This window comes from Pan paniscus, chromosome 14 (genome assembly GCF_029289425.2).
Source record: "Pan paniscus chromosome 14, NHGRI_mPanPan1-v2.0_pri, whole genome shotgun sequence".
Classification (NCBI taxonomy): domain Eukaryota; kingdom Metazoa; phylum Chordata; class Mammalia; order Primates; family Hominidae; genus Pan; species Pan paniscus.
In genome coordinates, this window is record NC_073263.2 from 44,711,625 (window position 1) to 44,733,777 (window position 22,153).

A 22,153-nucleotide genomic window follows, 5' to 3' on the forward strand; every position below is an offset into this window, starting at 1 on the left:
GCATGGTGTAATTCCAAATATAAGAGAATGTATGTTTGGCTCATGGCAACTATAGTAACCTACTTTTTTATTACCTTTCTTTTGAGAAAGATAGTCACTTTGTGATTTGTTTTTTGGAACAGTATTTACTTATGAGAAAAAATTTGAGAAATAAATTTTTCAGTAACTGGGAACAGAAATACTCTGAAAGCTTCACTCTGACTTATAAGTGACATTTTGTGTGATTTCTTGAGTTTCTTGAATGGAAAGTATTTCTGAATATATTTAGAAAATACTAACATTAAAATATAGATATTTTCTATATACTTAGAGCACAATATTTAGGCATTTGAATATATAAATCCAAGTACAAGTAATTTGGAATTTAAAAAGGTACATTTATAAAAAGTTACAAGGGTGGTCAGTCTAGTCAGATTTCCTTCTAGATTACTAAATTGTTTTAGAACATTGTGATTTATTAGAAGTGTGAGGAGGAATTAAATGTGTCCAGATACAAGTTCTAAAAGATGCTACATAAAAATGAATCTGATATTTTTAATGGTTTCTATCAATAATAACTTTGTTAAGATAGTTAAATTCTCCTCTTTGGATTTGATAAAAAACCTTACTTGTAATGCTTCTAAGGAGATCTGTTCAGCTATATCTCCTGTAAAAAGATATGTCAGGGTTATTTTTATTATCCGTAATGAAATCTTGTAAGAGAAAATCTTGCTCTGACAGTAAATCACTACCTTTTTTTCATTACCAAAGTCCAAATGCCAGGGAAAAGTCAACTCCTAAGTTGGAGAGGCATATAAACAGTTCAATTATAGTGGCTATTCAAATAAATTTTACAATTCTTTTCCTGTTTTTATAGTTTTGTTCAGTCTTGATTAAGCTGTTTTAAAGTATGTAAAAGATAATGTTTTAGTAGAAATCTGTTTTTCTTAGTATATATAAAAATATTATGTAGCTAATGTGGAATTTGGTTTTTAAATGTGATTTTTGAAGGAATTTTTTTATAGAACAGATTTTAAAAGGTTTCTTTTAGCATATACAGCCAACTTTTACATTACATTAGATAAGTCAGTTATAGTTCTGGAAATGAACATTAGCTTTACTTATTCTAAGTTTTTATGAGTAATCAAACTTTTGGTATATATGCTAATTTATGTAACCTCAGTCAAGATTTTCAGACATCTTCTTGAGATTATTAAAATTAAGATTTAGTTACCAGATTTAATCGTTTAATTTTAAAAGAGCAAATTTAAATATATTTTGTTCTTAGAAGTTAAAGAACAAGTGAAATGATTTAGCTGTCCTTTGCAGGGGGAAAATACACTCATTTAAAGTTAAGTTTGTAGATTACTTCATTGAAACGGCCATACATAAAACGTAATTTTTAAAAATAATTTTTTGTTTGGCATGAAGTAATGTTAACTCACTGAGTCTGAGATTTAGCATCCAAAAAGGTATTGAAAACAATCAAAGTTCTTTCATAAGAATAATGTTTAGTGATGTTCATTTAATATTTTTGAGCTTGAAAAATGAACAGATACTTAGGATGATTCTGAAAATGAACTCCTTTATTATTCTAATAACAGATACTCTATTGAGACTAAGTTACCCATGCTTTGTGGGAACTCAGCCTGCAAAGAATTGAATTTGCTGGTTTTTGTCACTTCCAGGACCAGCCAGGGTTCCTGTAGCCTGCCGGTTGACATCAATGCATAATTTTGTGCAAAATCATCAAGTGGTACTGTTTGCTTTTAAAGTGACATGTAACTTTTTATTATAATCATTACTACAATCAAAGAAGGTAGCAGTGCTTTTATTTACTTTTTATTGTCATCAAGCAGTTTTCTAGGAATTTTCAGCAAAATACCAATTCAGCTATAAGTCTAATATGAAACACAGGAACTGTGAATATAAGCTTTTGGTGCTTGCTATGGAAAAATCAAATCAATAGCTTTAATGTCTTCTTACAATCTCATTTTGTTTCACTATAGCTCTGTTTTAGTTAGATCTGCACATCTGTTTTGCTCCAGGTAGTTAATTTTGCCAGTTCAGTTTCTCTGTAGATTTTTGCCATAGTAGAAAAGGATTTTAAATATTAATAGCCCCTTAAAATATTTTATTACCATTTACTTAAATGAACGATAGATAATGTACATGCTTTGTTTTTTGTGCAAATACCCAAGACAATCTGATTGAAAGACAGCTTAAGGACAAATAAATAGCAAAAGCTTTCAGTCTTTATTTACAGTATATAGAAGGTTACTGTTTTCATTTTAGGTGGAAGAGTCTGATCAGCAGGAACACCCCAGAGGAAGGACATCTTTAGCGATAGAATTTACATACCGTTAGCTCACAGTAATTGATTAGTAGCAGGGCTCTGTAGTACAGAGCTAGCTGGGCATGTTATTTGGGATGTCTTTGATGCTGTGGTTTTCCGAAGCTTGCTGGCTGCATGCTTGTTGCCTTTGTTCGTGACACAGGTAATTACTTGATAAAATGAAGTGCATCGCTGTGAACAATTGACCCTTTGGAACAATCCAGGCTGGTCAGCAGTCTAAAGCCACACTTTAAAGCCATCATGATAGCCTCAAACTTAAGAGTTTCCAAGGTACAGACAAAGGTGTTGTCTTCCTTTAGTACAAGTCGAGTGCCATTTTCAGACTTTATGAAGTATTTAAATTGGATGATATTTGACGATATTGAAAACTCCTCTGGAAATCCATCCAGCCTGCTTTTGGACACCAGAACAATGCGAGACTTTATTTTTGATATGAAATCAGGAGCATTACAGAAGATTCTTAATCCTTGTGAACGATCGTGGTTATCTGTTATTTCCAAGAAAGTAGTCTCTCTGGGTGTTAGCTGTTCTTTCTCCCACCTGGATTTCACTTCCTCTGCCAGTCCCTTGAGCTGAAAGAATTCTGCTTCTTGTGCAAGAAGTTGATTTTCTCGAAACCCTTCGGGCAATAGAAGTTCTCCGTTTCGTAGGAAGTTTAGGACATGCCTGAAGAGGAGACCATCCCTGTCTATGAAATAATGACCATCAGCATCAAACGGGCAGAGGATTTTTCCATTTACTATACCTTCAAGGAAAGTGTCTGGGTACTTGGTCAGTGTTTGTTTTTGAGTAATGTATAAATATCCACCAACGTTGAGGGTCATCAGTGTGGATTTGCAGTTCTTTCCTTGATCAGTATCTTCCAGGCTGTTGTGTTTCCCTTCGTACTCCTTTTCTTTTTCTCTTCTGTTTATTTTACGCTCCATTTTTTGAAGATGCTATTTCAGCTTGTTCTTCTTGGCTTTGAGATTTTTTAAAAAGAAACACTACCACACAAGCACGCCTTTATTCAGCCCCAGCCTGGTGATGGAATGGAAACGCTGGCAGCATCGCCTGCGCTGTCAGCTCGGTTTTGCAGTAGGTGGCGTATCAGCCTATGTATGCAGGAGCTTTCTGGAGTAAGACGGAAAAGAGAATTTGCATTTAACTGTATCAGGGAAGGGATTTGTTGTGAAAGGATTTTCATGTCTATCCTTTGAAGTAATAAGAGTTACTCAGAATAAATTGAATTTCCTCTTGTCAGTTAAGCAGATCCAAATGTTTAATTCTTCATCCAAATGTGAATGTTTAACTATTTCTAAATGCCTAAGTTATTTTTTAATCAGGCAGGCTTAATATTGAATAATATTGTCATCTTTTGGAAAATAATGTATATTGATTTAGTGTCATCTTTTTAAAGTAAATTTAAGTAGGAAACATAAGGTGAAAATTCTAGGTGTATACAATTTTCTTTCCCGGAAAAAGTCACACATTTCAAAGTATTGTAGTCATTTTTGAGACACAAATAAGAATACTTAACCTGCTACTTGTGACACTGCACTTGAATTTAATTGGATTTGCATATGATTCTGATTTGGAGATCTATGTTAAAGGATGTTAAGAATTTTTTTTATTTTTTATTTTTTATTATTTTATTTACCCTAAAAGTAAAAAAAAAATCAAATAGGCTTTACAGTAATCACTTACTTTTTTTGGTTAAGATTTTCTGTGGAAAATTCATGAACTTGTTTCACTCGGAGCCTGCTTTTGTGCTGAACAAAGACTTGGACAATTATAGAAAATACTGTGACTGTGTATGTGCATGCATGTATATACCGTAGGAAGATAGGAGAAAGATCTAGATTCAGAATACCTACTACAAAATAGTGTCATGGGTAAGTTAGTTTCTTGTTTGTTTGTTTGTTTGTTTCACAGTGGGCAAAATAAATCGCCAAAGCCTAACCTTGTTTTTCAACTTGGGAGCTGGAACAGTGTGAATGATGTCACCCTCCACTTCTCACATCTTTTTCCTCTTTCCCCTATAACTTCCCTTCCAAAGCAATTTAGGGTTCTGAGGTTTCACTTCTAGCATTTAAAGGCTCAGTGGTAAGAAATGTAAACATTGTCCCCAGTACACTATTATTTGGCCTATCTGCTAAATTATTCTGGGAAACTACATTGTTTTTTGTTTTAGTTTTAGTTTTTAATTTATTTTTGTAGAGACAAGTTTTTGCCATGTTGCCCAGACTGGTCTCAAACTCCTGGATTCAGGTGATCTGCCCATCTCAGCCTCCCAGAGTGCTGGGATTACAGGCATGAGCTACTGCGCTGGGCCACACTGTTAAAAGTTAGACTTTAGTTTATATTTCTCTTGCATTAAAAGTATTTTAAAATTATTTAACTGTATGTTGACATAGGAATATTGGAAGAGATTCTTCTAAAATGCATACTTCTTATTTTCTTTAAACAATATTAGATTTTCAGGTATAAAAAATTATATTCTTATAGTGATCTTGAAGTTAACATTTATGTATTATTGAGATCAAAAGTTCGTTGAAATCGAACTAGAAAACTAAGGCATAATGTTTTTAGAGCTGTGTTTTTGCTTAGAGACTATGAAATTCAACTTCCTCATTTCACCAAAGATAACATTGCATTCCAGAGAATTTTTAGTATTTTATCTAGGACTTCGCAGCAAAGCCAACATTTTGACTAAAACTTCCTTTACTCCTGCAGCACTTAATAAGACTTACTCTTATATTCTGACAATCTCATGTTTGTCTTGATTTTGCTTTTTTAGATTAAGTCTTTTCTGTCAATACAACTTTTTAAGAAATACTGAATAGATTTTGAGGGAGAAGGGATACAACTTTGGAAGTACATTCATGGAATTCTTGTGTTACCATTACAAATAGTCACTGCACATGAGTAGCATCATATAATAGCAAAATCAAAAAGGCATAACAATTTCATTTATAGGTATAGTCCTCTTTTTTTGAACTTTATAGGATACCAGAATTAGCACAACATAACTGTAGTATAGTGATGGAGACTGTGCTAGCATGTTCTTGCTTGTTTAAATAAAGTGCTGTGGATAGATACTATGTACTCTGGGTCTGCTTCCTTACACCCTGTTTGGCCTGTCTATAGATGTCTTCATGGGAAGCCCCAATGCTGTTGCTGTTGGAGGATAGGCTTCCATGAGGTGATGAGAAGGCAGGAGTGAGTCAGGACAGCTGGAAGTGGGACTGCTGACCTTCAATCATCACCCCAGGGCCACCTTACACTTCCTAGCTCACTCACTTCTGGTTTCTGCTGCCAGGTTTTCAAAACCACTGATGAGTGCTCGTTTCTGCAGGCTTGCCTGAACAGACTCTGAACCATTCCATCTTGTGCCTCTTCTCCTTGATTGTTTTTTCTCACTCTAGACTTCACTCTGGTGTTCTTCTGCAAAGTTGACATGTGTGATTTCTTTGCCACCTATGGCCTGGCAACAGTAGTATAACTGAAGCCTTGTCTTAGTGCCTGGCTTATACAAATCCATAGGACTTTTGTGTCCTCTTTGGCCCAACTTGCAGACTTAAGGAAGAAAAATGTAGGCCGGGCATGTTGGCTTATGCCTGTAATCCCAGCACTTTGGGAGGCTGAGGTGGGCGGATCACTTGAGGCCAGGAGTTTGAGACCAGCCTGGCCAGTATAGGGAAATCCTTTGTCTACCAAAAATTAAAAAAAAAAAAAAAAAATTAGCTGGGGTGTGTTGGTATATGTCTGTAGTCCCAGTTACTTGGGAGGCTGAGGCAGGAGAATCGCCTGAGCCCGGGAGGTGGAGGTTGCAGTGAGTGGAGATAGCGCCACTGCACTCCAGTCTGGGCAACACAGTAAGACCCTGTCTCCAAAAAAAAAAAAAAAAAAAAGGCACCCAGTAGGCCCCGCTGTATGCCTAATACTCCATATTACCTCCAGCAAAGCAAGATGACTGCAGTTCATGGAAATTATAGGAGTTCATTGATCATTGCTGCCTGTGGTGGTACACATGCCCCTTAGGAGAAAGCCAGATTATCTCGTTTTAGTCTATTCTAAATTTATATTTACTTGCTAGGGGGTGGCGAGTGGGTGTTGCTTGTCCAAGGTAATATCTGTAAGGTCTCCACAGCCCTAAAACTATAAAAATGGTGCTTCAGTACCTGTACCAAGGGAGACATCCCTGGATCATGGGGCTATGTTTCTCTGCCTCATTGCAGATACAAACCGGAACTGCTCAATTTAGTGGTTTCAGCAGAAGGGTTTAAACCACACATGTCAAAGATTAGCTTACCGGGATCCACTTGGCCACTAGATTTGAAGATTTTATCTGCCTTTGCAGGCAAAAACTTATAAAATTTTGAAAGATTGGGGTCCTGTTTCCTACTCAGTACCTTAACTCTTTATTAGAGTTAGATCACCTCTGTCTTAGACAGCTTTAATCATACATAACCAACTTTGAGAATTTAAACTGGTCCTTAGTATGAGTATATCCTATAGTTAATTGGGTCCAATGCCTAACTAAACTCTGGCAGAACCTTCCACTATGAGGTAATACTAATGTCCTACCATCTGCATAAGGCAGAACTCATTCCAGCAGGAATTCCCATCTTTTTACCAACTCCTTATGGGAAATGAGGTCTTTGTCATCCCGTGATTGATGCAGGACATCATTGTAATATATACACTTGCTCCATTTATATGCCAGAGATACTCCCATGCCATGGAAGGAAGTGGAACCTTACCAGGAGGTTATCCCTCCCGACTGGAAGATACAAAAAGTATGATAATTCTCCTAGACTTAACAGCTCATTCCTCTATAAAATTCAGACACTCTTCAAGGAAAAGGGATGGTTTTAGAAGCTGCGTTTGATAAGAACAGGGAGCTTCTGTCTCCACATTCTCCCCTGCTATCAAATCTTGGTTGTTGTCAGCTGCATGCTTCTCTGCTTGTCTTTTAAAAGGATTTCATTCCCATTACCTTAGAAATAAAGTAAAAGCTAGAGAAGCTGCTGTCAATTTTTTACTTAAATCTGACAGTATATCTCTGCCTTGGACTTGCCCACATTTTTTTTTTTGTTTTTTTGTTTATTGATCTGTGTTTTGACCTTCCTCTGCCTTTTACAAGCTGAGTTTCTTTTTTTTTTTTAACATGTACTTGCTTCATTGCCTCTTGTCAATAGCACTGAATGTAAGAAACATTCATTTTGATATTGAGGTATGAATATTTTGTGTTGGCTTCTTTTGTGTGTTAAAAATAAAAATTACACTGTCTAATTATTGACATGTTTTAAGAATCAAGGATTTTCCCATGTTAATGTAATTCTTTTTGAGTGTCCAAATTTTAGTTCTATTTTGAAATATAAAATTTATCTGCTCTAAATGTTGTCTGCTACTGGTGTTACACTAACAAAAGTACTATGGCAGCCACTTTATGTAACTGATTGACCACAGCATCTCACAAACTGTGCAAAGTACTTGAACCTTCCTAGGACTAATAGGACGTAACCTCTGGCCACAAGGTCATGTGAACATGTCATTGCAGTCCAAAGAATACAGCTGAAAATATTTTGCAGTGTTGAACTGCGTCTTCAAGGAAGCCCAGGAAAATTGCCTACATTGGTAAATGTTTTAGCTTCATTTGAGGAGTATAGAAAAACATAAGGCACTATGTGTCAAAAGGAGCACAAATAAAGACAACAGACTAGCTCAGAAGTTCAGGTGAAATTCCATTCCACATTTCTTTGATTTTCACTACAGAGGCAATCTTGACAATTTATAAGTCATATTAATTCATGTTTTACATGTACTTTGGAAAATGAGTATTTCAGGGAAACCTGTGTTTTATAATTTTGTAAGCAGAAGTCATACCTTAAGTTTTTTTAAATGAAGTTTTTTTTTTTGAAATATAACCTGTGCGTTATTATTTACTGGAAAATTCTATTGTAACCAGATGAGCATAGCACTTATGTAAGCCATCAAATGAACATTAAAATTATAATATTGTACAGAACTCATTTTTATAGTGCTATTTGGCAAAATGCAATTTTACTTTCTCTTTGGGAAGAAGATATTTTAAGCTAATAACCATTATCTACAATCTCAAAATGAAGGGCATAACTTTGAAAACTCTTGTAAAGGTAGTACAGTTAGGAAGTAAATGACTAAAGAGGGTCTCTGTTACCATATACTAGCACCTGCCACTGTTCCTTCTGATTTTCTCATCACTTAACATCCTCTTGTGTCTTCAGTGATGAGGTGGTGTGGAGGAGAGAGAAGAGGACCTGAACAGGAGAACAGGATGTGATGGCTCAAGGGAGCAAATGTGGTTTCTTACAGAGTAGGGAGGAGTTATAAATTAGGGATGGAGAACTCTATCATATCACACATTTTTTTCATATTTACCATTTCTATAACTGAGGTACATCTTAATATCGTTAGCTTGTCAAAGTTTAGCAGCAGTATTTTGTCTTGGTGGCACGTAAAATAATGGTTGCTATTACAAATGATAGCATCTTATAGTTGATGAAATATTTGAGCAGCTCTGTGAGCTATTCCCTCCGTATCACAAGAAAGTAAAATTAACAGACATGGAGGAGGGAAAGAATTTTGCAGGGAGATGAGAGAGAGAGGGAGAGACAAAACAATGTGGCTGCTTGATGTTAAAATTAGGCAAATTATTTTATAACTTTTATAAAATTAAATTTTATTTTTTGATACAGGGTCTTGCTCTGTCACCCAGGCTGGAGTGTATTGCAACCTCAACCTCCTGGGCTCAGGTGATATTCCTGCCTTAGCCTCCCGTATAGTTGGGGCCACAGGCATACCCCACCATACCTGGCTAACTTTTTTATCTTTTTGTGGAGACTGGGTCTCACTTTGTTGCCCAGGCTGGGCCCAAGCTATGCTGCTGCCTCAGCCTCCCAAAGTGTTGGGATTACAGATGTGAGCCACCATGCGTGGCAAAATTCCTGAAGATCAAATAGAGATCAGAATATTACTTCACAAGTTTGAATAAAGAGCAGCTTTTTAATAATACAGGGATAGAAAGTTTGCCTAACTGGTTTGTTAAGATGCTAGTACCTTTTATTAGTAGACCTCACCTGAGAACCACAGGCAAAAAAAATTCTAGGAACATATTTTAAATGAGAAGAAAGGAAACTACTAGGAATATTAAAAATGGTTTGCCTTTTAAATGTACCTGCTTCTTGAAAAGATTATTTCTTCAGTCTTTTCCCAGAGAGTGTCGACACAGGTGTGATGTAATTAAGAGTCAGGAGAGTAAGGAGAGTAACTTCGAGGTCTGGAGGATCAGCCTGAAATGTTGGTCAGTAGTCCTCTGGTCTGGGTTTTTACAGGAGCTGGAAGTTCTCTTAAAGGCCTCCACATTCAACTGGATCCAGAAGGTCTTGTGGAAATGAATGAGTGTAACTTCCTGATGCCTAAGACTTCCTAACATACTTGATTTCATTACTTACATGCCAATGCTAATAAGCAGTGTTGCTGCTTGCTTATTCCTTTAACTTGTTCAAACTAGGGATGCCCTTAACTTTTTTTAAAAAAGTGCCAGTATCATTTCTCCTCAGTTCTTTGACATAGAGTGTATCTCAAGTTCAGATATAGGGAAGGATAATCCAGCATAGAGCACAAATTTAAATATTTTCAAGCCTTGGGCAGCTTCTTAACATTTTGTTATTCTCTTTCTACTCAAAGAAAATTTAATTATATCTAGGTCTTTTGGAAAGTACTAGAGCAAACAAAATGAACATTAATGAAATAATAAAACATCCCCAGTTGGAGAGGAAGGCTAGCATTTTTATTTAGTGAAAGAGACCTAGAAGAGATCTCAGACATTCTAGTAATATCATTATTATGGATGCTGAGGCCCAGAGATGTAAAATAACTTCTCCAAAGTAACACTGCTGTTTAGTGACAGAATCTTAACTAGAAGCCTTCAGTTCTTTTTATAGGATGTGCTTTATATACATAACCTTTAAAATTTTCTCTCGAGTTTTTTCTGATTTTAGGTGGTGGGATATACATAAATAAATTACCATCATCAAAGATGTGTGTTCATACTCAATAAGATCCTTTTGGTTGCAAGTAGCAGAAACCAGTCAACAAACCAATCTAGCCAAAAAAGGAGTGTGGGGGAGAATTTAGAAAGAATCCCATACTATTTCCCAGAATCCAAAGAAGAGCAAATGGCCAAGGAAAAGATATGAATTGAGCCATTCCAAAGCCTTTGGTAGGATGAGTTTGTGTGGCTTCTCTGCAGAGTGCTGGCAAGACCATGTCCTTCTAATAATTTGTGGTGTGCGCCCCTTAGTTGAACATTTCAAGCACAAGAGCGAGCAAGCACAGACACACATAGAGGCCATTCCTACCACCTTCAGTGCTCTTCCTTCTTACCCCCACCCACCCCAGTCTAAATCCTACCCATTTTTCAAGGTCCAGCACAATCATTGCTTATTCTTCAAAACTCTTCTTGGCCTGGCGTGGTGGCTCACGCCTGTAATCCTAGCACTTTGGGAGGCTGAGGTGGGCGGATCACCAGAGGTCAGGAGTTCAAGACCAGCCTGGCCAACATGGCAAAACCCCATCTCCACTAAAAATACAAAAATTAGCCTGGCGCAGTGGCACGTACCTGTAATCCCAGCTACTCAGGAGGCAGAGGCAGGAGAATCGCTTGAACCCAGGAGGCAGAGGTTGCGGTGAGCCAAGATCACGCCACTGCACTCCAGTCTAGGCAACAGAGCGAGACTCCATCTCAAAACAAAACAAAAAACTCTTCTTGATCTCTAGCTAGACATCTGAGTGTGTGTGTGTGTGTGTGTGTGTGCAAGTACATGTGTGTTTAATCCCAGTACTCTTGTATGTTTCTATTTTATGACCTTTAACATATTCAACTTGACAGAAGAATCCTACAGCACATATGGAATAACCAGTAATTGGTCAGTTACATTAAAAGATGGGAAATCATAAAAATGATATCAATATGCAGTTCCTATCTGCCTTAAACATTTTATCTTAAAACTTATAAATGTACGTTTAGTTGGCTGGGCACGGTGGCTCACGCCTGTAATCCCAGCACTTTGGGAGGCCGAGGTGGGCAGATCACATGAGGTCAGGGGTTCAAGACCTGCCTGGTTACCATGGTGAAACCCTGGCGGTACTAAAAATACAAAAATTAGCTGGGCATGGTGGCGCACGCCTGTAATCCCAGCACCTCAGGTGGCTGAGGCATGAGAATTGCTTGAACCTGGGAGGCGGAGGTTTCAGTGAGTTGAGATTGCACCAGTGTACTCCAGCTACTCCAGCCTGGGTGACAGAGTGAGACATCATCTCAGAAATAAAATAAAATAAAATAAAATAAATGCACATTTAGTTGCTGATGTATATGTAAGACAAGGCCTTTGCTTTGAATATAGGATACTGACTGACCATCTGTTTTCTTTGTTTTTCAAAAATTAAACCCATCATTTAGTTTTTCAGTCTCATTCTGTCGCCCAGGCTGGAGTGCAGTGATGTGATCTCAGCTTATTGCAACCTCTACCTACAGAGTTCAAACAATTCTCATGCCTTAGCCTCCCAAATAGCTAGGACTACAGGCATGCACCACCACGCCCAGCTTTTTTTTTTTTTTTTTTTTTTGGATTTTTAGTAGAGAGACGGTTTCCTTGTGTTGCCTGGGCTAGTCTCAAACTCCTGGCCTCAAGTGATCTGCCCTCCTCGGCTTCCCAAAGTTCTGGGATTACAGGCGTGAGCCACTGCACCTGGCCCCATGATTTAGTTTAGATTTTCGATTTTGGTTTCTTTGAAAAGGAGCAAGAACTTAGACACTGTGAAACTATCTAAATGCAGACTCTTTCTAGACTCCTGTGCTTCCCTTTCAGTCTCCAGTTGTCTCACCTGTACCTAATTTGACAGTATTGTGTTACAACTTAACTTTATATCATCTTACCAAAGCATTCTACATAGTTTTTATAGAAACACCCCCCAAACTCCCCTCATACTTGCAATTTAATGGGCTTCTGTAATATATAATCAGATTACATAATTATTAAAACTAATATAGACAAGTTCTAGCATCGTTTGAGCAGACGTGTGTGGGAGTACTAGAGATTAACCTATTACCCACTAGTATATAGTGACTGTGGGCATCTGTCGCTATATTTAATAGCAGGCAGTTGAGAGCCTTTGTTAATCTAGAGGTGAGTTAAGTAGAGGTGTATCAAAAGTGCTTCTGGTGTATTAAGATGATTTGTGTACCTGTCTTATCCTACGAGACCAGCAGCTCTCGAAATGTGGTCTGGGAACCACTGGGCAGAGGGGTCCCCGAGATCCTTTCAAGGGATCAATGATGTCAAGACCATTTCTATAATAATGCTAATGGCTTTTTTTTTATTTTTTCACGCTCATTCTCTAGAAATTTCTTAATTTTAGTTTCTAATATGGTAGATATCAGCAGTTAAAACTTATAAACAGGTTTTTTGGGAGTCTGTACATTTTTCCTTTTAAAAACATTTAAATTTAGGTTTTTTAAGCTTATTTTTAATTGACAAGTAAAATTTGTGTATATTTATGGTATATAACATGGTGTTTTGATATATGTATATGTGTGGAATGGCTAAATCAAGCTATTCATATCTATACTTTTTAACTAATACATGCCACAGAACGTTTGAGAAAGTCTATGCTCCTTGAGGGTAGGAGCCGTGTTTCATTTGTTATTCCTGATGTGCTCTTGCATTGTCTTTTACATAGTAGGCACTCAGTAAATAGTTAAGAAATGTGTGAGAATAAAATGAATTATTTTTCAAGTATTTATGGTCTTTTAAACTGGGTCAACAAACTTGCTTTAAGTAAAGGTTTCTGTATTAATGAATAGGATCTATAATTAACAGCAGTAATGTGCAAGTGGGTGCTTTTAAATACTTTCAAAATAAAATTTAATACCTTTCCTTTGAAATCTTAAGCAGTATTTTGAAAAAGACAAGAAGTGTGGTTTAGTGGAAAGAATATGAGAATGTGTTCCTATGAGGCTTTAAAAAGAGAGCAGGCAAATCATGCCTAAGGGGCTGCATCAGGAGTAAATTGGCCTTTTAAAAATGTATTTAAGAAGAGAAGGGGAGAAAGGAAGTGAACAGAGATGTCAGGTTACTTAGGAACATCCAGTGGATGGGAAAATTCTTTGCTGATGAAGACTTTTCCATTCACTTTGAGTAGCATTTGGAAGCTATTTTAGGTTTGAAAAGAAGATATGATAGAAAATTATGGTTTGAGGAAGTAAATGTTATTGCTCTGTGTGAGTGACCTTGACTGAAGAATAGTGAGGAGATTGGTGGCCAAGTTGTAATGGGCAGTTGCTGTGGACCTGATTTCTACCCTTGAGCTGTCATATGGAGAAGGTTGATAGCACAAACCTTTAACTGAAAGTTAAATTCAGCCTGTCCACCTGGAGTAGGTACTGCTAAATAAGTGGGGAGCATTCACTTAGTAAAAGGTAGCTATATTAGTCCATTTTCACACTGCTATAAAGAAATGCCTGAGACTGGGTAGTTTATAAAGGAAACAGGTTTAATTGACTCACGGTTCCGCATACCTGAGGAGACCTCAGGAAACTTACATTCATGGTGGAAAGCAAAGGGAAAGCAGGCACCAAGGTGGCAGGAGGGAGAAGTGAGAGCACAGGAAAAAGCTGCCAGTGAGAACTCACTCATTATCACGAGAACAGCATAGGGGGAACTGCCCCATGATCCAGTCACTTCCCTCCCTTGACACGTGGGGATTATAATTCGAGATGAGATTTGGCTGGGGACACAGAGCCAGACCATATCAATAGCTCTTTTAGTTGCAACATTAATAAACGTGGATATGTGACTAAATTATTTGCAGGGATAGTAGTCTAGATTTATTTTATTTATTTTATTTATTTAGTTTTTTGAGACGGAGTCTTGCTCTGTTGCCAGGCTGGAGTGCAGTGGCACTATCTTGGCTCACTGCAACCTTTGCCTCCTGGGTTCAAGCGATTCCCTTGCCTCAGCCTCCTGAGTAGCTGGGACCACAGGTGCGTGCCACCATGCCTGGCTAATTTTTTATATTTTAGTAGAGACAGGGTTTCACCATGTTGGCCAGCATGGTCTCGATCTCCTGACCTCATGATCTGCCTACCTCGGCCTCCCAAAGTGCTGGGATTATAGCTGTGAGCCACCGTGGCCGACCTAGATTTATCTTTTTAAAGGATTAATTGTCTTCCTTTTTTGGACTTTCCTTATGCATTTAAGACATTTGATATATCAGATTTTCCCAAATCTTGCTATTGTTGTGACGACTAAAGAATTTTTCTTGATAGAACTTTCAGCTTCAGCAAGAGCCAAACTTGAATATAAGCTTTTTGCTTTAAGAAAATTCAAATTTTAATTTTATTAAAGACATTAATGAGAGGAAATTATTTTTAGAATTTAAACTTTACTATAAAATAATAATGGCTTTTAAAATATTTTCTTCCTGCCATATTTTGGTATAAGGTAGTCATGCTTCTCATCATTGCTTTTTCTGCATCTTCTTGAGATTTGTTGCATATGTTGCATTAAGGGACCCTGGATACATTGATTATATACAGTGTGCTTGTAATTAGTTCGTACAGAGTCTCCTAGATTTTGGAGACATCCAAAGATCACTAAAAAAAGATTTTTTAGTATAAATATGTAGGCATGGTTCTATACACTTTCTGCATTTTGATCAATTTATCTGTCTCCCCCAGTGAACTGTATGCTTCTTGAAAACAGTATTGTGTCTTAATCATCTTGATTCCACAATGCCTAGATGGGGCCTTTTGCATAGCAGACATTTTGCTAATGTTAGTGGAATGAAGTAATTCTCTCTGAAAAGATGAATCATAAATGCACTACTCATGAGCCAGGGAATTTCCTGAGTCTCTTCTTAAAACCCAGGTGAATTCTTGTGGAAATATGACTGTTTCTAACCACAGTCATACATTTCCAGGGTATAAAGCTGGTACCATTATGAGACATTTATATGTGTATTATATAATAAGGTAAGGTCTGTCAAGTGACCACACCACAATGCTTGGTGGCCAGTAGGCACACAATAGATGCTAGCCTTTGTTTCCTTTTTCTGATTCTCCTAGGTTTTATGTCAGAGTCACTGTAAGAATTACTAAGGATAGGGGAAATTGCCTTTGTGTTTGGACAAATATTCATAGCAGTTAAAGATTCTGTTTTGACATGCCCAGATTTAGAATTCTGCAGGAAAACAGAAGTCAGAGCAGCTGGCAGGCTGAACTGGTACACAGTATAACCCAGACAGTAGACCTGCCCAGTGTCACAGTATTTTCTGGGCTGGCTGTTTTAGTCACAAGGTATTTGAGAATTTTATTCACATACACAAACACACACACACGCGCGCGCACACACACACACGGTCTTTGATTTAGTGGTTTAGACTAGCTGTGTTTTCAGAAGTTACTTCTTTGTCAAAGATGATAGCCTTTATACTCTTTAATTTGATTTTATGCCCTTTTAAGCTACCTTATTTAGAAGGAGCAGAGTATATAAAAGCTGTTCCTGGCAAAGGGCCGCAGCAGCCTAATAAACAAATCTGACAGGAGCCCAGTTTGTTACTAAGCCAAGAATAAGGTTTCTCTCTGTTCTGACCAGTGAGATTCCTGAAACTTAACTATTTTTTCTTGATTTTTGATATTAATTATATTTGATTGTCATATTACTGTGTTTAGTGTGTCAAAATACAGTCTTGAAAATGATAAGTATTATCTCTGAATCCTTTTTTTTTTCCATTCAAGATAAGCTATCATTGGAAGGAATAGTGGTACAAAGAGCTGAATGCCGACCAGCTGCCAGTGAAAACTACATGCGATTAAAAAGGTTGGTGTTTTGTAACTCCAGAATGATACCTGATATTTCCCTTTGGGGATTGAGATACATGTGTTATATCGCCTATTGACTGCATTAAAACTGTGGTTATTGTTGAGTGTTTGCTTCAAAAGCTGTTTGGTTTTAAAAGCAAGTAAGAGTTTCTTTGGCACTAAAGAAATTTCAGTATCTGGGCTGTTTATTTGAGGTATTTTAAGCTACTTTGTTAATACATCCTGGAATCAAAGTTTTTAAACTACATTTTCTAGTTGTCTTTATAAATTTTGATTCTTTAAAGACATGTATAAGATCTTTGTAATATTTTATTTTCCAGGGCTGTAATTTTTCCATAATAAATATGTATCCAAAATACTGTAACTGGGCCAGGCATGGTGGCACATGCCTGTAATCCCAGCACTTTGGGAGGCTGAGGTAGGTGGACCATTCAAGCCCAGGAGTTTGAGACCAACCTGGGCAACATGGTGATATCCTATCTCTATAAAAAGATAGAAAAATTAGCTGGGCGTGGCTGAGGTGTGAGGATTGCTTGGGCCTGGGAAGTGAAGGCTGCAGTGAGCTGAGATCATGCCACTGCACTCCAGCCTAGGTGACCCAGTGAGACCTTGTCTCAAAAAAAAAAAAAAAAATTGTACTGTATAAAGCAAGTGTAGTTGCCAGAATATCATCCTATTCTCTTGATCTATAGAGAAATTTTTATAAACATATATACTGTGTTAGAGAGTTTGTTTCAGGATCTTCCCCTGCCCCCTAAATTTTTATGTGGTTAACGTTTTGTAATTAGTATTTAAAAATGCTGATTGTAAATTCTTGATACCCCAAATTTTATGACGTTCAAAGAGTCAGCAATTTTTTAAGCCCTGAGGAAATATATTATACCTGTTTCATAGTTTATTTTTAATGTGTTTTAGCCCCATGTGATTTAGAATTATACTTTTTTTGTTCATTCATTCAGTACTTACTGTCTGCCAGGTGCTTTCTTAGAAGTGAGAGAAATAGCAGTAAACAAAGCAGACAAAAATCTCTGCGTTCGTGGACCTTCCATTGTCGCAGATTGTAGGTACAGTGAATCGGTAGTGGAGAAGACACTGCTGAAGTAGTGGTAGTGGCCTGTTGGATATCAGCATTCTCATCTACATAAGAGGCCAGTTGAGCTGGATCATCTCAAAATTTTGCATCATCTTTAAAAGTTTCCTTCTTTTGTCAATTAGATTAGACTCTGTCTCCTGAGAATGACATAGACTTGTTCTCTTGTCAAATAATTCCTCTAATTTAAATGTGTCCTTGGGGCAAATAAAAGAATGACAATCAAAATGAAAAATATTTATAACAGAAAATAGCTTTGGAAAACAGGCAGAAGATGTTTCTTTCATTGTTTTTAGCTTATAAAATTTATTGTATAGTAGTAAATTTTTGAAGTCTTTTTGAAAATTTATCTCTTCATGTAACTACTGAAATTGAAAAAATGCAAAATCTGGTTACCAAGTTGCTTACCAAGATCTTTTTCTGTGGCCGTAATTTTCTTTAAAGGGTTCTAAAGATTTCTGATGATGAGATCAGGCAGGTCACCTGCTGTGTTTATAAAATGGCTGCTTTTTTCCTACCAAAAAAGAAGTGAAAATTGTTTAGCCTTTCAAGTATGCTGAAAGATCAGCTGTTACATAGTCATGCACTATATAAGGACATTTGGTGGTCTCATAAGATTACAGTACTGTATTTTTTCTGTTGCTTTTCTGTGTTTAGATACACAAATACTTAAAATTGTGTTACAGTTGCCTACAGTATTCATTACAGTAATGTGTAGCAGAGTACACCATCTAGGTTTGTATAAGTACACTCTATAATGTTTGCACAACAGTGAAATTGCCTAACAATGTATTTCTCATGAGGTATCCCCATTGTTAAGCCATGCATGACTGTATTTTAATCTTAAGTGACTTAGAAAAAGAAACAAGTGGTTCAGGAGGATCATGTGAGTTTCATGAAGTAGATGATGACATAAGTCTTGAAGACAGCTTTTTTTGACCAAGTGGAGAAAGAGATGGGGTAAGAACATTCAAAATAGACATGCACAAAGACATGGGGAAGACTTTAGGGACCTGTGTGTGGTTCTGTAAGCCTGGAATGGAGGAATTGTTTGAGAGGATGGCAGAAGCTCCAGCCCAGACCTCTTTCTTCAACATCAAACATACATACAAAAGCCGGGTTGAATGTCTGATAGACATTTCAAATATGTAAAAAACTGAACTCCAGATCTTTCCCGCAAAACCCGCTCTACTAGCACTTTTCTTGTCTCAGTTAATACCAACTCTGTCCTCTCATTTTTTCAGTCCAAAAACATTGGTTTTTAGTTAAACCTTGGTTTAGTCTTAGTTCTTTACTCCTCTCACACCCCACATCCAATGTGTCAGAAGAATCTTGTTGACTGTTCCTTCAAAATATTACACATCCATAGTCTGATCACCCCTATGGACTGCCATTATTTCTTACCTGGATTACTGCAGTAGCCTCCTACCAGAGTTCCTGCTTCCACCCTTTCCCCACTGTAGTCTCTTCTCAGCACAGTAGCCAGGGAAGTTCTTTTAAAATCTAAGTCAGATCATGCCATTCGTCTGTTCAAATGTCACTTGCAGTGCTTCCTATATTACTCAGAATAAAATCTAAGTCCTTAATAATGATCTACAGGGTCCTATGTGATCATCCTACGACTGTCTACACCTTCTTGCCATCCTCATCTTTTTCTTCCCTCCCCTCCACTCATTCTGCTCCAACCACACCTGTCTCCTAACAGTCCATGAGCCCTCCAGGCACACATCCACACTGCAGCCTTTGCACAGACATTCTTTTCTGCCTGGAACAGCCTTTCTCCAGATAAATGCATGGCTTGCCGCCTCACCCCTTTCATGTCTCTTCTCAAAATACCACTTTTTCATGAGGCCTACCTTGACTACCCTACCTCTTTCTATACTTGTATCTTCTTCATAGCACACGTCACCTCCTACTAAACTATGTAGTTTACTTATATTTATTGCCACGTTTTCCCTCCTGCAATATAAGTTCCCATTAAAACAAAGTTTGTTTTTTTCTTTTTTGACTTTATTTTTTGTGCATGTCAATTTGGCTCACTCATTTACATACACACATTTGTCTACAATAGTTCATTCCACATAGTAGCTAGTCAGTAAATATTTGGTGAGTGAATGAATGGCACAAGATGAGGTTTAAAATGTTAAAGAGTCTTAGATACCATGGTGAGAAATTTGGACAGTGTGCTATAACTATTAAGGAGATATGGAAAAATTTTAAGCTGGGTGGAATCTAAAGGGATTTGTATTTTAGATAGATCATTCTGGCCATAGTATAAAGATTCGAAGCTGGGAGATAAGCTTGAAGCAGATATAATAATCCAGGTTCAAAATGTCTGAATGACTAAACAAGGTGGTTCTAGTCAGAAGGGAGATGAGAGTCTCTTTTGAGGATAGCTGGAGGTAGAGCCAATAGGACTTAATGAACTTACTTCAGACTTCTTTGGTTGTGGAATGGGAGATTCTTCTGGTTGGTGGTGGCTCTTGTGGCCCAGCTGTGAATATCCCAGATTGGCTCCCTGCTGTCCTGTGCCTTGCAAGGAAAGTTTACACTGATGAGAGGAGAGGGATAGGGAAGTTTTTGTAGTCCCCGTGTCCATTTGGCAGTTTACATAAGAGACTCGAAGCAGAAAATACATAAAATTGTAAAAACGGTACCAAGGTATAAATTATCAAAATAGCAAACTAATTTAAGTCATGAATTATTTTATTTACAATTACCCAACATTATCACTAAGGTGAGGCTCAAAATTTTTTTTCTGTTTTTTTTTTAAACTGTGAACAACATGGGTTTGAAATTATTTTTAAATATTTACTTATTTATTTATTTATTTTTAGAGACAGGATCTCACTATGTTGCCCAGGCTGATCTCAAACTCCTAGGCTCAAGTGATCCTCCTACCTCAGCCTCCCAAAGTGCTGGGATTATAGGCATGAGCCACCATACCTGGCCAAGCTCAAAAAACAAAAAAAATTTTTTTTTTTTGAGAGACGGAGTTTTGCTCTCGTTGCCCAGGCTAGAGTGCAATGGTGCAATCTCAGCTCACTGCAACCTCCGCCTCCTGTGTTCAAATGATGCTCCTGCCTCAGCCTCCCAAGTAGCTAGTATTCCAGGCATGTGCCACCATTCCCGGCCAATTTTGCATTTTTAGGAGAGACGGGTTTCTCCATGTTGGTCAGGTTGGTCTTGAACTCCTGACCTCAGGTGATCCGCCCACCTCGGCCTCCCAAAGTGCTGGGATTACAGGCGTAATCCACTGCGCCAGCCCAGGCTCAAAATTTTAAAGAATCATAAGATACTATTCTTATACCAGATAGTTTAGTCTTTAAACCTGAAGAAACACGCACACACACACACCACACACCCCCACATATGCGCACACACACACACAGTTACCCTACTACGTAAAGGATCTGTTTACAGACAATGTCGTGGAGGAAAGGCATAGCAACGTGGTAGTGCTATTGAATGTAATATGGAAAGGCAGTTTTCAGATGTAGGTAACATTAAAGTAGAAGTGTTTGAGAACAGAATTGGTAAGTCTGAGATATTCTATACCTAGATTTTTCATAAACATGCTCACAATTTTTCAGGGCCTCCTTTTGACTGCATAGTTTTTAGTCATATTCAAGTTTTTTGATTATCTGGCTCTTGTCTTACTTGTCTTTATTTTCAGCTATTCTCTTTTACATAGGCATTATATAGTTATAGCACACTACAAGTTCTTATCCCACATATGCTTGGCACTTTCCCATATTATGCCTTTGCTACTTAAATGCTGCATCTTCTACCTAGGATTGATTTCTTTCTTTTCTTTTCTTTTCTTGTCTTTTCTTTCTTTCTTTCTTTCTTTCTTTCTTTCTTTCTTTCTTTCTTTCTTTCTCTTTCTTTCTCTCTTTCTCTCTCTCTTTCCCTCTTTCTCTTTTTCTTTCTCTCTTTCTCACTTTCTCTCTCTCTCTTTCTCTCTTTCTTTCTTTCTTTTTTTTGAGACAAGTCTTGCTTGCTCTGTTTCCCAGGCTTAAGTGCAGTGGAGCGATCTCCGCTCACTCCAGCCTCTGCCTCCCAGGTTCAAACGATTCTCCTGCCTCAGTCTCCCAAGTAGCTGGGACTACAGGCATCCTCCAGCACGGCTGGCTAATTTTTGTAGTTTCTTTTTTTTGTTGTTGAGACAGGGGCTTACTCTGTTGCCCAGGCTGGAGTGCAGTGGTGCAATCTTGGCTCACTACAACCTCCGCCTCCCACCTCCAAGCGATTCTCCCACCTCAGCCTCCCGAGTAGCTGGAAGTACAGGCATGTGCCACCACGCCTGGCTAATTTTTGTGTTTTTAGTAGAGACAGGGTTTCACCTTTTTGGCCAGGCTGGTCTCCAACTCCTGGCCTCAAGTTATCCATCCGCCTCAGCCTCCCAATGTGCTGGGGTTACAGGCGTGAGCCACCGTGCCCGGCTAATTTTATTTATTTATTTATTTATTTCTTCTTCTTCTTATTATTTTTTTGAGACAGAGTCTCGCTCTATCGCCCAGGCTGGAGTGCAGTGGCGCCATCTCGGCTCACTGCAAGCTCTGCCTCCTGAGTTCACACCATTCTTCTGCCTCAGCCTCCCGAGTAGCTGGGATTACAGGCACCCACCACCACGCCCGGCTAATTTTTTTGTATTTTTAGTAGAGGTGGGATTTCACTGTGTTAGCCAGGATGATCTCAATCACCTGACCTTGTGATCCACCCGCCTCGGCCCCTCAAAGTGCTGGGATTACAGGTATGAGCCACGAGGCCCCAGCTTCTACCTAAGATTTCTTATCTACCTCCTACAGAGATCTTT

At 37.9% G+C, this 22,153-nt stretch overlaps 2 protein-coding genes across 3 annotated transcripts in view; one reads left to right on the plus strand and one right to left on the minus strand.

Moving 5' to 3' along the window:
* GTF2F2 (general transcription factor IIF subunit 2) overlaps positions 1-22,153 on the plus strand; it is a 167,753-nt gene that overhangs the window by 75,401 nt on the left and 70,199 nt on the right. For both annotated transcript variants that reach the window (XM_063595937.1, XM_003807668.4), the window contains one exon: positions 16,161-16,242. In XM_063595937.1, the coding sequence (XP_063452007.1) occupies positions 16,161-16,242 (82 nt within the window). The remainder of the gene's footprint in view (positions 1-16,160; positions 16,243-22,153) is intronic.
* KCTD4 (potassium channel tetramerization domain containing 4) lies at positions 1,795-9,758 on the minus strand. Its single transcript, XM_055096695.3, has 2 exons — positions 9,537-9,758; positions 1,795-3,448 (listed from the first exon to the last, which is right to left on the minus strand). Exon 2 carries the CDS (start codon positions 3,259-3,261, stop codon positions 2,482-2,484), a length of 780 nt encoding a protein of 259 aa, XP_054952670.1. The 5' UTR covers positions 3,262-3,448; positions 9,537-9,758; the 3' UTR covers positions 1,795-2,481.

What these genes read in the sequence shown, in the direction of transcription:
- KCTD4 (XM_055096695.3), bottom strand. Translation starts at nt 3,261, where the DNA reads ATGGAGCGTAAAATAAACAGAAGAGAAAAAGAAAAGGAGTACGAAGGG.